Raw genomic sequence first — 15,155 nt, 5'->3', positions numbered from 1 at the left:
ATGGCTGCTTCTTAATATGTTCAAAAATTTTCCCAAGCTCAAGAAACCAGCTTAAATCCATCTGGACAGGTCAGATCTACTTCAAGGTAAGTGCCAAACTCAAACTTTCCTGGTCTTGGGACCCCCTCTATTACCCTGGGCACCCCTCTATAATAATAATTCTTTCTTCTAAGCTTTTCTCTGTCTCAAGAGCATCCTGTCAGACACGAAAGCAGCCAGAGTGCCAAGCCAAGAAAGATGAACAGCTCTGAGGCTGCAGACAGCAGCCCACCATTCCGAGGCCTGTCTACCTCGGAAGCCCCATTCCCCACAAGAGTCAACTGACGCCCACCAAGTGAGCTGGAAGCAGTTTTTCTGGTAGAAAGACACCCCTATTCTTGTTCATTCGCTTTTTTTATAATAAGCAAAAAGTTTGGAATGTTGGGATTCTGCAGCACTGCAGCTGCATGACCGCACATACGCAATTCAGGAGCTAAGCAAAGGGTCTTGCATCTTACATCATCAGTGTGCACTGGTGACAGAGTGGTCATGCAATCTGTGCATGCGTGGCATAGCTCCATAAGCCCAACTGCACCTTAAAGAGCTGGACACAGACCCCACCCCCTCTGTTCTGTTCCCTCTCACCCTCACCATCTCTCTCTCTCTCTCTCTCTCTCTCTCTCTCTCTCTCTCTCTCTCTCTCTCTCTCTCTCTCTCTCTGCACTTGCATCTCCCCCAGGTCTGGTTCTTCTGCCCCTACCTCCTAATAAAGCTCTGACATTGGGTTTTGTCGTGACCGTGGCTCATGACCTTTCTGCACTGTAACCAGCACTGGTAACCAGCGCTGCTTATCATTCTTACACTGTGTCTCATCCCATTGGTAGGAGCTCTGGAATTCCCAATCTGATGAGATTAGTTAATTTGCTAATTGGTTGTTTTCTGTTCCTTTGTAGATGGAAATGGACCCTCAGGTTTTTATCTCTACCACACCCATCTCTTAAACTTAATTCCAGCCTTCCCACTAGGTGTGCAATGCTGGCTTGTGGTTTCATGACCGCATACCAAAGTCATGTGTCATCAGAATACTCTGTATCGACTATGGGGATGGGAGAGAGGGAAGGAGAGGAACATAGCTACTTGGCGTGCCAGGGAATGGCATAAGAGACATGTTATCCAAAATTTCTTGGACCTCATCCAACTTACAGTAGGCATCAGCCTACATTTGATCCTTCTGTGTGAAAAGAGAGCATGAGAGAAGAGAGAACCATCCACACAGAGGAGATGAAGATATATACCTACTGATCCCAAACAAGCTGTCCATCTCCTTCTACAAAGGCTTCAGGACAGGTCCACTGTCCTCCTCATGCCTACAGAGGATTGTAGCTAATGCTAGAAAACAACAGCCCAAAGCATGTTCTCACTCCTTGGGCTCAGTGGAAGAAAACAGCCTTAAAAACCCTAGTAAATGGGGGCTGGAGATGCAGCTCAGGCGGTGGAGTGCTTGCCTAACTTTCACAAATGCTGGCGTTCCATCCCCAGTAGGGCATAAACCAGGGTCATGGCGGTGGCACATCTGTAACCTCGGCCTTTGAGAGACAGAGGCAGGATGATCAGTTCAAAGTCATTTGTTACTAGTGAGTTTGAGGTCAGCTTGAGTTATATGAAAGCTTGTTAAAAAAAATTCCAGGAACTGAATCTGAAAGAAGTTAGTTTCCTTCTTTGGTGGTTTCCATAGTAACTGCATGTGTTCAGAGGGAGGCAGCTGGAGAATGACAGTCAATCTTCCCTACACATGTTCAGAAGATCACAGGGACTTAAATAAACTGCCATGAACACAACTGGCTACTATTATGACCCAACGAACCCAAGGCCTGTTTCTCTTCTGTGGGAACAGTCTTCTGGTGTGGGGATCCTTTTCTACATGAGTGTCTTTGACTCCTGTGACTGCTGCTCAACCCCTTCTGCATTCTTTTATCTATAGTCACAGGGCTTCTCTTCTCTGTGTTTATGGTTTCTCAGCCTGGTGTGCACCTTTGAAGTCTCATCACTGACCACCAGTGACACATCTCCAACAAGGCCACACCTACTCCAACAAGGCTTGTTTTAGGGTTTTTATGTCTGTGAAGAGTCACCATGACCACAGCAAGTCTTATAAAGAAAAATATTCAATTGGGGCTGGCTTAGAGTTAAGAGGTTTAGCCCATTATCATCATGGCAGGAAGCATGTTAGTATGCAGGTGGACCTGGTGTTGGGGTGTTTAGCTGACAGTCCTACATCTGTATTGGTAGGCAGCAGGAAGAGCAAGCCATTGGTCCTGGCTTGGGCTTCTGAAACCTCAAAGCCCTCCCCCAGTGACACCCTTCCTCCAACAAGGCCACATTTGGTGAGAGTAGTCCATGTACCAGAAACACCTGAATTCCACCAGTGTCTTGTCATGATTCAGGGTTTTACATTCAGGAAATTGTTCATGTTTTTTTTTTTTTTAATTCAGCTGTCCATTCTTCTTGGCTTGTGGGTGGCTTCATCTTGGCATCCTATTCTTCTCTGCATCCCATTCTTCTTGGCTTGTGGGTGGCTTTATCTCTTCTATTAAATGCCAGTCTACCATTGAGAGGTTAGAATCCATCAGCTTAGTTACTCTTTTAAGAATAACTGCTTCAGCTGTTGTTCCACAGCACATCAGAAGTCATCGGTCCACTGCCAGTTCAGCTGCCTTTAAAGAAAGGGGCACTGTACCTTTTCCGGATTGCAAAGTCCACTTCAGGGATGGTGCCATATTGTCCTGGTCTCAGAAGATGCCTGTTAAAGCCACAACCACACTTATCTTGGCAAGAATCGGTAGTCCTTCGTTTCGTGTCCTGTCTGTCCATTTTGTCCTGTTTGTCAGCAGTCGATTCGAGGATACTTTGTTGTTCAGTGGCTAACTTTTGCCACAATGAAAGTTAACTCTATATGCAGTTTCTTCAATGACCATATTTTCTCTGAAGTAGATTGATACTGCCAGGAGCCGACATGTCTCATAGTCATAACAAAAAGAAAATTTTTCTAAGTTATTGAAACATTTTAAATGCCATACTCTGTAGATCTCTGAAGGGTTTAAAGATGACCTGTCTATCTAAAATATATCTGCTCAATCTTGAAAACATACTTAATATGACTACAAGTTCAATTGTAATGTCTAACTACTAACTTTCATTTCTTTTTATCCTAATAGTTGGTAATAATAACATTCAAGAATCAGCAAATTGCATTACATTGTTAAATGAATGGTATAAGTACAACAAAATTAGAAATATACATATAGCATTTTCTAACAATATCAATCTCTCTATATATATATACATATATATATATAATTTGTATACAATAAAAAACAATCCAATCCAATGTAAAGTATTTTAAACTAGTAATTGTCTTTTTCTTTTTTTAAAAAAAACAAGAACCTTAAATCCAATCTCCTTTGCTTAGACCTTTTCCTAAGCCTTAAACAACTTGTAACCAACCCTCCTAAACAATGAAAATCATCCCAGACCCAAAACCCATTAAAAGACCAAAAAACCACCCTCCCCACACCACCTCTTTGGGAATGTGGGCGTTGTATTCTTAAAATTGCTTCCTGCTGGGTATGGGCGAAGGTATCTTTATTCTGAAAAGAAAAATTTGGGGTTAATTGTCAAATTCTAGGAAAGGTAACTATATCCTTCATTGTCCAGTTTGAGCATAATGCCAAAGTTCAGGGTTTATCTCAAGTCCTTATTCAAGTAGTCTTTGAAACTGGATCATCTCAGCTAGCCCTCGCAAAATTGCTCTGAGCACTTTGTAGTCTAAAGCTGATCTGCAGATGATGATTGTCAGCTTAGTGGTATTATTATTGTCCACGTGGAATTGTTGTTGTTGTGGGGCCCCATCTTCTTCCTGGAGACTTCAGTTGATGTTAGGCCTGGCCGTGATTTCCTGCAGAAAACTGGTAAGAGACTCAAACACAAAGACATGTATAGGCAGCTAATTGAAGCCTTTTTTCTAGAATGAGTTAGTACTCTATATGACCATTAATACCTTAACAAAGTTTAAAATGTATATATATATGTATATTAATCTTGTAAATTTTGATATAAAATTCATACTTTAAGAAAAGTTTAAAGAATCAGAATAGAATCAAAGAATTGAGATTAGTAGTAATAGAATAGTCCCTTAATTAATTTGGTTTTTCTCCTGTCCCATATCAGAAGATGGCTCTTTCTTCTGGCACGATACAGGGAGTTTGCATTTTCCTTTTAACAACATGCTTGAGTTTAAAGAAGGAGAGAGTCATTCTCCAACTCCAAAGTCAGCTTTAAATTTTAATTGAACTGGAACTACAAGAAGACCAATAGTGTTAAATTTCTTAGAGAAGAGCAGAAACAAACACTTAGGAAGACTTATAAAATTTTTTAGATGATATACCCATACGCCATTTCACTCTGTTTCCTGGGATAGATGGTTTGTCCTTTTTCTTCAGTTGTCTCATTTGTCCAGTGTTCTTCAGATTCCTTAGCCTTCATTCTCCTAAAAGACAAAAACAAAAACCTTTCCCCAAGACTAATTTTGGGGAGGTTCCCTTTCGGCATGAAAAGGCATGTTTTACTGGTATAAGTTAGGTTAAATTGGATGGTCATGCTGGTTGACGAACTATCACCTCTTCTAATTAAGAGGTCTCTCTTGTTCAAATCAAACCTTTATCAATTTTGATGGTATCCACAGCTTATCTTCTCCTGTAGAAACAAAAGCAAAACCTCGTCTTCAACGTAACACATATCCTGGTTTCCATTCTGAGGTCAGCACATCCTTGAAGTATATAGGCTGATTTAATTCTGTAGTTTTTTTCTATTATCCAATGTCTTTCAGTAGCTGTTGTTCCTTTCCATTAGCATTGAGAAAATTCAAAGTTAATAGAACATTATGCAGTCTATTTCGGGGGGGGGGGTTTCTTACCCCTTTCTGTTTGTTTAGCATATCCTTTAGTGTTCTGTTTGATCTTTCTATACCTGCTTGACCTGTAAGATTATGTGGTATACCTGTAATATGCTTTATATTGTAATAAGCAAACAACTGTTTCATTTTAACAGAGACATATGCTGGAGCATTGTCAGTTTTGATTTGTGCAGGTATACCCATGATGGCTATAACTTCTAGCAAATGAGTGATTACAGAATCAGCTTTTTCAGAACTCAAAGCAGTTGCCCATTGAAATCCTGAATAAGTATCAATGGTATGGTGTACATATTTCAATTTTCCAAATTCTGCAAAATGAGACACATCCATCTTCCAGATTTTATTCCTCTGAGTACCCTTTGGGTTACATCCTGCTGGTAATGGCATCTGATTGTAGAAGGAACAAGTAGGACATTTCCTTACAATTTCTTTGTCTTGTTGCCAGATTATGGAAAATCCTTTTTTAAACCTTTACTATTGACATGATGTTTTTTATGAAATTCTGAGGCCTCCAGCACATTGCCTATCAATAATTTATCAATCTCATCATTGTCTTGTGCTAGAGGGCTTGGTAGACCAGTATGGGATCTGATGTGAGTTACATATAAAGGATGACTCCTCTTCCTGATTGTATCTTGTAACTGAATAAATAGTGAAGTTAATTCTGAAGCATCAGGGATAAATTCTGCAGTCTCAATATGTAATACCACTCTTTCAGCATACAGAGAGTCAGTAACTATGTTGAGAGGTTCTAAAAAATTCATTAATACCAACAGAATAGCATACAATTCCGATTTTTGAACTGAATTTTAAGGACTTTGAACCACTTTACTTAAATGTTCTGATTTGTAACCTGCTTTTCCTTGTTTGTTGGCATCTGTATGAAATGTACAAACTCCAGATATAGGTTTTACCCATACAATTTGAGGCAAAATCCAATCAGCTCTCTTTATAAGATCAATTCTATCGCTTTTGGGATATTTGCTGTTAATTTTTCCCAAAAAATTACTGCAAGCTCTTTGCCAAGGTTCACTTTCTGTCCATAATTTTTCAATATCCTCCTTAGTTAAAGGTACGACAATTTCTGCTGGGTCTATTCCTGCTAATTGACAGTCTCAATTTTCCTTTCCAAATCAAGTCAGAGATTTTTTCCACATAAGTTTCTAATTTTTTATTCGGTTTATTTGGTAAAAATATCCATTCCAATATAATATCTTCCCTCTGCATTAATATTCCTGTAGGAGAATGCCTGGAATGTAAAATAACCAAAATGCAATCCAGTTTTGGAGCAATACGATCCACATGTCCTTCATATACTTTCTTTTCTACCAAGGTCAATTCTTTCTCAGCTTCAGGTGATAATTCTCTTGAACTATTTAAGTCCTTGTCACTTTCTAAGGTTTTGAACAAATTATTCAGTTCATCATTTTTTACCCCAACAATAGTTCGTAGATGAGAAATGTCTCCAAATAATCTTTGAAAGTCATTAAGAGTTCAGAATCAATCTCTCCTAATTTGCACCTTTTGGGGTCTAATTTTTTGTAGTTCTATTTTAATCCTAAATAATTAATAGAATCTCCTCTTTGTATCTTTTCAGGAGCAATTTGTAACCCCCAGCAAGGTGAAATTTTCTTTACTTCTTCAAACATTCTTTATAAAGTATCTGTATTTGAGTCAGCTAGTAAAATATCATCCATATAATGATAAATTATAGATTTAGGAAATTTTTTACATTTCACTTCCAATGGCTGTTGTACAAAATATTGGCACAGAGTTGGGCTATTCAACATTCCCTGTGGGAGGACTCTCCATTGAAACTGGTTGAGAATTATTGTAAGTAGGCACCATGAAAGCAAATCTTTCTCTGTCTTTTTCTTGTAAGGGTATTGAAAAGAAACAGTCTTTTAAATCAATAACTACGAGAGGCCATCCTTTAGGTAACAGAGTAGGCAAAGGAATTCCAGATTGTAGAGAGCCCATTGGCTGAATTACTTTGTTAATTGCTCTAAGGTCTGTTACCATTCTCCATTTACCAGATTTCTTTTTAAAAACAAATGCAGGAGAATTCCAAGGGCTAGTTGATTCTTCAATATGCTGAGCATTTAACTGTTCTTCTACCAGCTCTTCTAAAGCCTGGAGTTTCTCTGTTGTTAAATGCCATTGCTGAACCCATACAGGCTTGTCTGTTAACCATTTTAAAGGTAGAGCTGTTTGTGTCTTTGGAAGATCATCAGTTGTTGTGCCCTGTTCTTGTATAATATGGATGGCTGGTGAACACTCATTAGAATAATACCTTCTAATATTTCTCTCAGAAACATGTGCTAGCTTATGATTTGTTTCTGAGGTTGGAGGGATGTTAATCTGAGTATTCCATTGTTGTAACAGGTCTCGACCCCACAGGTTCATAGCTATGTTAGGCACATATGGTTTTAATTTTGCTCTCTGTCCTTCTGGACCTATACATTCGAGCCATCTTGCACTCTGTTTCACTTGAGATAATGTTCCAATTCCTAACAGTTGAATGTTTACCTCCTAAAGAGGCCAAGTTGGATGCCAAAATTCTGGTGCAATTATGGTAACGTCCCCACCTGTGTCTACCAGACCATACAACAAAACACCTTTTATTTTTATTGTTAATTTTGGTCTTTGTTCATTTATAGAAGTTTGCCAAAATTATTTTTTTCTCCTGAATCTGTTCTCTCTGTCTCAGTTGTTCCGTTACTCCTGGTTTATTCCAATAGGCATTTGGTTATTTAATTGCTCTGAGTAGAGGTTTCTTCCATGATGGTAGAAAAGGTCTGAACTGGTGCTGTGAGGGACTACCTGAGGCCCCTCTGGGAGTTTCCTGAGGACAGAGGCAAAGGATTACCTTGTCTGTCCCTTGCTGATTTGCATTTGTTGGTCCAATGTTTACCCTTACCACACCTTCTGCATACTCCAGAAGGAAGGGGCATTCTGTTGCCATTATTCCTTGAAGAAACATTATTTCTAGGAATGCCCTGTTTACAGACCCTTTTCAAATGTCCTTGCTTTCCACAACCAAAACATCTGACATTCCTCAAACCTCTTGAAATTGCTTCTCCTATCCAGTATCATCATGGCCATGAGACTCAACATTAATCATGTCTCTAATCCAATCCTCCAAGGATGCAGATCTTGCCTTTAATGGCCTGATTATTCTCTTGCATGCTGCATTCGTGTTCTCAAAAGCCAAAGATTTGATTATTATCTGGCTAGCTTCTGAATTCGAGACCATTCTATTTACTGCTTAAGTCAGTCTTTGTAAAAAATCCATAAAGGATTCTTTTGGGCCCTGTATAACTTTTGTGAATGACTCAGTTTTCTTTCCTGCTTCCTCAATTCTGTCCCATGCATTCATGGGAGCCATTTAACATAGAATTGGGGTTTGGTTATCATATAAACATTTTCTTTGTATTTCCGCATATTGGCCTTCTCCAAGAAGCTGATCTTGGGAGATTTCCACACTTCTAGCCCTCCACTGATTTTCTATGGTTTTAGCCTCATCTCTGAACCACATCTGCCACTGCAGCTGTACTCTGTGTTCCAGGACACCAGTTACAAGTTCTTTCCAGTCTTGAGGGATAATCCTATTACAAGTTGACCCAGAGTTTAACATTTGCTTTACAAATGGGGAATGCATGCCATAAGATATTATTGCCTCCTTAAACCTTTTTAAATCTAACATTTCAACTGGAGTCCAATTAGTTTGTACATTCACTTGATCAGGAACTGCTGTACAGTTACCGGATAAATTAAGTTTGATTGCTTGAAAACAGGCTTTCTTTCTGTAACCTTATAATCCAATCCTGAAATAATTTCACCCTTAAATTTTTCTGTCTGAATCTGAATTTCTCTATAATTAATTTTAACAGGTTTTTCTAAAACTTTTATCCTGGCACTTAAATTGATTATCTTTTTAAATTGTAAAATAAGGAAAAGTAAACTAACAATACACATAAATGATGTTACATATATCCCATCAACATTAATCCTCTCATGTAATTGTTCCATTTTCAGACTGCCTAATGTTTTATCAAAAAAAGACTAATTTCCTTCTACTATACAAATATTACCCATTTTTTTTAATGTGGAAAAATTCTCTCTTTTAAATAGTTTTTCCTTTTAAAATATCTGATACCTTAATTGACTTACGCATTCTGGCTAAAAGCTGAAATCCAGCCACGATTCTTGACTGAGCTCCGGCTTCCTTAAGCTCCCATCACATGAGTTGGTGATTTGGCTGCAAGAAGCTCCAGCTGCAGCTGCGTGTAGCTGCTGCAGCTGCGGTCGAGTGCAGCTCTGACCACGTGCTGTCAGACTGGTTTTAAGCTCCCAGCCTCAGGCCTATAAACTCTGACCCGGCCAGGGCTTAAAACCCCTGGCCTGTGAGGCTACCAATGGTTTTTAATGAATTCTTGCCATGGGGGTGCCAAATGTAGACAAAATCCTAAATGGTCTTATTAAATAAGAAACATTGAGCCAAATACCAAGTTAAAAGCCCAAGAGATCAGAGCACTAGCCAATAGCCTTTAGTTTACCAGTTGCTGCTGTCCATCCCCTGAGAGAGAGACCTTCTCCTGTGTGACCTGTCTTTTTATTGCCTTTCTGTTCTGCCTTTTCATTGGCTCTAAACTCAACCACATGATTTCCTCATCACTGCCTGTCTATACAGACCTCTAGGTTTCTATGGTTCGCATTGGGATTAAAGGTTCAGGTCACCGCTAGGCTGTGTCCTTGACTATGCAGAGACTCTGCCTGCCATGTGATCAGATTAAGGGCATGTGCCCCCACTGCTGGACTTTTGCTAAATGGCTTGCTTTTAACTCTGATCCCCAGGCAACTTTATTTATTAACACACAAATAAAATCACATTTCAGCACAAATAAAATGTCACCATAATACTGAGCCAAAGCAAGACTGAAAACCAGCTGGGCAAACTCCAAACTCTGCATCTTTATGTCTGATATCAAAACCCTCTTCAGATCTCCAACTCCTTTCAGCTTTGTTGACTGCAACACACTTCTTTCTCCCCTGCTGCTTCCACTCTGTTAGCAGCTCTGGCACCTCCAACCCAGGTTTCACCTTCACAGCTTCACACAATGGCCTCTCTGGACCTCCATGCAGGGACCTCCCTGACACACACCTGACCTCAGCTGCTTTCCTTAGTCATGGAGGGAGATTCCATAACCCCTTTCTTCTGTCCTTGACTCTAAAGCCAGAACCACATGGCCAAAGCTGCCAAGTTCTGCTGCTTGATGGGGCTGGAATGTGCTCCGCTCATTCAATTACGTCTTAATTAACTTCCTGTTTTCCATGGATTCCCTCACTGCCTAAGCATGAGTGGAACTTGCTCTGTAAACTAGGCTGGCTTTGAATTTAGAGATCCACAGCCAGTGTCTCCTGAGTGCTAGGAATAAAGGTATGAACCACCACACATGGATCAAAGCTGATCTTTAATTCCTTTTCACAAGTTGGACTGCTAGACAGGTGGAATCTTCCCCAGAGGTTGCCACTCCTTTTATTCTATTTCTTAGTCTGTTTATCTCCTTGAACACAGCACTTAGTTCCATTTCAATTCCTGGTGCCCACTTTCTCCTCATCCTAGACATTTTTTTTATTTTTACTTGCTATTTCTCTATTTCATTTTAAATCTTCCTAAGAGTGAACACTAACAACCACACAAGTAAATACTAGTCTATTTTGAGATGTCCTCTGCTGATAGAATTAATTCAAATCTCTTCACTTTAGCCTCAGGCAGACTCTTTGGACAAGGGCAAAACACAGTCTCATTCTTCACCAAATATCACAAGAATGATCTCCAGGTAACATAATAAAATGAACAAGTGTTCCTGATCTCTTGAGAACTGAATGAGACCACTTCTGGCTTCTGTCAGTGTGCAGGATGGAACTTAGAAAAGTTGAGATGTGCCTGTGCATGGCATCAAAGGCACTCATCACCTCACTCCTTCCCTTGTAGGTCCTTCCTGTAGACATCCATGGTCTGACTCTGAAATCAGGATCTTCCTGCAGGAGTGGAAAGTAGTAGAAAGGATCAATGGGCACCCAGGCAGCAAGATCTACCAGAAGAACTGGGCTCTTTACCAGCGACTCAATGGGCATCGGGACCTGAAGAAGAGCTGGAAAAGCTGTGTGGACCTGCTGCTGACCCTGCAGAATCTGCACAGGAGACTGCAATGGGAGAGGAGACACCATACCCTTGTTTTCTCCTTTTTCAGAAGACCTGTACAGCATCCTGGGCTGTATTCTCCTGCCAAATCCTCTAGAGGACAGCATCAGCTGGACTGCCCTTCATGAGCATAGATCAGAGAACAGCCTGGAGGGAATCCCCATTCGCAGGGGCCACTATTGCACACAGGGAACACAAACACCTGTCCTCTCTGTTTGTCTACCTTCCTCTGTCACCCCAGGGGAGTGGAAATTAGACATATTCGGGATGGATCAAGATAACAGGACAGACAGACCACAGCTTAGCATAATTCTGGGAGAGTGAAGGTGCCATGCTTATGAACTCTCTGTTTCTTCTCCTTCTCAGATCCTCTCTACCATTATGGGTTTGGAAATCACCTGCCTCCCAAGAACCCTCAACCTTCCGGGGACTGGCCTGGGGCTCATAGCATCCCTGGTTCTTCTGCACAGCTTCAAGAGAACCCATTGCCTGTGATGTCCCAGGGAGATTCCCCGTTTCTCAGATGGGAGACCCAGAAGCACTGCTGTCTGTCCTCAGTTCCACACCTACTTCCTGCCTGTGATCCAGGACTCTGGGGCCTCCAGCATCAGCATCCGTGGTCAACGTCTGATTAACACCCAGATTCTCGATGAAGACTAGTGGAGTTTCCTTGTTTCTCCTCTGAAAACCTCAGGACCATGCAGCATTGTTGGTTTAGGCTTCTTTTTCTACCTCCTAAGAGAGCACAATGAAAAAAAATCAATAAAGTCAATAAATGTCCCTGAAGTAATGATCTCCTGACTTGTCCTTGTCTCTTCAGTGGGGTCCCTAAGTAAACAGGGGCTACGGATTGTTATCTGAGGTTCATACCCTTGTGACTTGCCCTCTCCCATCTCTCTCCATCTGACTCCTGGCATGGGGTCTCCTCTCTCACCAGGGCAACCTCTACTTCCATAGACCTGTGCTCCTGCCATTTTCATCCTTGGTCATTCCTGTTCAATGTCTCACAGCCTCAGTTTCTCCACAGTGCAATGCAAACTGGATGGAGCCAGGATGATGCTGGGTGGTATCGGACACACAAAGACAGTGGCTTATGAATGCAATGGAGAAAAAACTCAGAGACTCATTCTTATATCAGGAAATACTTTTAGGAAAGAAAAGGAACACAAGCTGGTGGTTTCATTCTGTGTCTCATGGTCTCTCATTCTTCATCGTTGTTCCATAGCTGGTGGCCCTCTTTGTTAGGGTTAGGGGCTCCTGTATTGCTAAGTTAGTACGTGAGTAAAGAAAAGCTTTGAGTGTTGAAGGACTCCTGCCCTGTCCCATTGCTCTCTCTTTCTCTTCTTCACCTGGTGTGGATTCACCACAGCTGCCAGATGCTGGCATCTCCTGGGACAAAGACAGGAAGAAGGTGTGGATTGTCTCTCATCTGGGCTCTCATCTGGGAACCAGGGAATCCTCTCTGGACATCATAGGTGATGGGTTTCCTTGTAGCTCTGCAGAAGGAACAGGGATGCCATAATACCAAGGCTGCTGGTACAGGGAGACGTAAAACCATTGGAGGTTGGGTGTTCATGGGAAGCAGAAGTCATCAGCCGCATCATAGGGAGGACCTGCCAGCCATAAAAACAGGGAGATCATAAGCATGACACCCCACTCTCCCAGAATCGAGCTAATCGGCTTCTCTTGCTGTGTGTCATAGCCCACTCTGAACAAGTCCAAAATCAGTTCCCTTAAGGCAACCCGACCCACTCTGAAAAATCATGCTACTTCAGCACAGGGTTCTTGTGCCGGAACTGTTTATTCCAGAGACCTGGAGATTTACTACACCTCCTCCATTCCTGTGCAGGACTCCTAGCTTCTCTGGCCATTATCACCTTCTTCCTCTTCATTCTTTTGAGCTTCCTCCATCCCAAGTCGGCTGTAGTCAACCTCTTTTTACTCAAGTTCTTCCCTCCCTTCATCTTTATCTTCAAATACAAGAGGTAGGCCCCGCTAGTTAGTTGCAAGCACATGTCCATGACTACAACCCTACTACACCACTTCAGGCCACCACCATTCCTATCCAACAGGCTGTCCTACCTCTTTTCTTTTCTTTTCTACTGTAGTCAAATCATTGAGCACAGTCCATGCCTCCAATTACTGTGCATTAATAACAATTTGTAGATGAATTTCGAAGTGGTCTTATTAAAGAAAAACCATGGAGCCAGACATAGGGATGAAAATCTGAGAGATTAGAGGAATCGGAACAACCAGCAGCTAACATTACCGCACCACTCTGCAGCTTCCAAAGCACTAGTTACTTCCTGTCTTACCGGTGCCTTTATTGCTTTGCTGTTCTGCCCTCACATTCAGGATCTTAGCCCAGCTACCTCACTTCCTTGCCACTGCCTGTCTGTATAGACCTCCAGGTCTCTATGGTTGGTACTGGGATTAAAGGCCTGTGTCACCAAGCTTGGGTATGTTCCCTAGTATGGCCTTGAACACACAGAGATCCAGAAGGATTAAGGACGTGTGCTAACATTGCATGACTTCTGTTTTTACGAATAGTGACTGACCTTCATACTCTGATTCTCAGGTCAATTTTATTGGGGGACACAGATAAATTTTCATCACAACCGTTTGCTAGAGTGATTATTAGGTTAACATGAGAGTTTAAACATTTTCCCTCTCAGTTGCTCTGTGAAATTTTAGCCTATTTGAAGGGGCTCAGCAAACCTGATAAAGTCACTGATTATTTTCTAGTTTTTTTTAAAGTCTTTGGATTTTTGTTATTTTAAAATTATTATAGAGCCGGGTGGTGGTGGCGCATGCCTTTAATCCCAGCACTCGGGAGGCAGAGCCAGGCGGATCTTTGTGAGTTCGAGGCCAGCCTGGGCTACCAAGTGAGTTCCAGGAGAGGCGCAAAGCTACACAGAGAAACCCTGTCTCGAAAAACCAAAAAATAAAAAATAAAAATAAAAATAAAAAAAATAAAAAAAAAAATTATTATAGGCTTTCTCTCAGTAGCCCAGACTCTACAGCAATTTTGGAAAATCCCCAGACCTTATTGTTAATCCTGTTTAGATCCACAGCACACACCTATGTGGGGTGGGTCTGATTCACTCACACCCAAGAACTATATATGGAGATGGATCTCCACATGGTCTCAGACTTCCAGAAGCCAGAGGAGTGAAGGCAGCTCTCCTCTCCACACTCCAGGCTCTGCTACACCCATCAGGACACAGAGAGTTCTGGTTCCCCGACTCTGTGGAAGGGGAGGAAGCCCAGGAGGAAACATGCAGGTGAGAGGGAAAAGCCCACTCTGGGGTCTTTTTGTGAGGATGGCTGCATTGCCATGGTTTTTGAAACAGGGTCTTACAGGTAGCCCTAGATGGCCTGGCATTTATTTTGTGGGCCAGGGTGGCCTCCACCTTGCACTTGGTTCTCACAATTATGCTAACCAGAGTACTGAGGTCTGTTGTATGATCTTTTGTTTTTGCTCTGACAAATAAAGCCTGCCTGAAAGATCAGAGAAGCAGAGCAGCCAGCCACTAGAGAAAACTTACCTCTGTGCAATCTCAGACCGAACGGGGGATATCCTGTCTCTAGGAATCTGCAGACTGAAGGGGGAACCCAAGATCCTGTCTCCACTCACCTTACATTCCTGTCTCCAGTTCCCTAGTCCTTGGAGTCAAGGTATGAGATTTCCATGTGCTTGGCTCAAAGGCTTGAGCCTCCCAAGTGCTGGGATCAAAGTGTTGAGCCACCATCATCAGGCTGTATTTCTCTTGTAGACTGATTCAATTTGTGAAGCCCAGGGCAGGCTTGAACTCATGTTCTTCCTGCTTCTGCCTCTAAAGTGCTGGGATTAAACAAGTGTGCCACCAGGCCTGGTCTCTATGGTTAAGTAGTGGCTAGCTTTGCTCTCTGACCTCTAGGCAAGCTTTATTTGTCACCACAAAAAACAAAATTCATACAACAAAGGTCACAGCCTGAGACACTCTGCCTAACTCT

The 15,155-nt window shown here is 41.7% G+C and overlaps 1 protein-coding gene across 1 annotated transcript in view; it reads right to left on the bottom strand.

Moving 5' to 3' along the window:
- Positions 1-12,596: 12,596 nt before the first annotated feature.
- Msantd5 (Myb/SANT DNA binding domain containing 5) overlaps positions 12,597-15,155 on the bottom strand; it is a 41,912-nt gene continuing 39,353 nt past the window's right edge. The window contains exons 2-3 of the mRNA XM_052758242.1: positions 13,726-13,784; positions 12,597-12,689 (exon numbers count right to left, since the gene is read on the bottom strand). Coding sequence (XP_052614202.1) covers positions 12,597-12,689; positions 13,726-13,784 — 152 coding nt within the window. The remainder of the gene's footprint in view (positions 12,690-13,725; positions 13,785-15,155) is intronic.

Source organism: Peromyscus californicus, unplaced genomic scaffold (assembly GCF_007827085.1).
Source record: "Peromyscus californicus insignis strain IS unplaced genomic scaffold, ASM782708v3 Scaffold_3__1_contigs__length_106647218, whole genome shotgun sequence".
Taxonomy (NCBI): Eukaryota; Metazoa; Chordata; class Mammalia; order Rodentia; family Cricetidae; genus Peromyscus; species Peromyscus californicus.
This window is presented reverse-complemented; position numbering and strand designations above follow the sequence as displayed.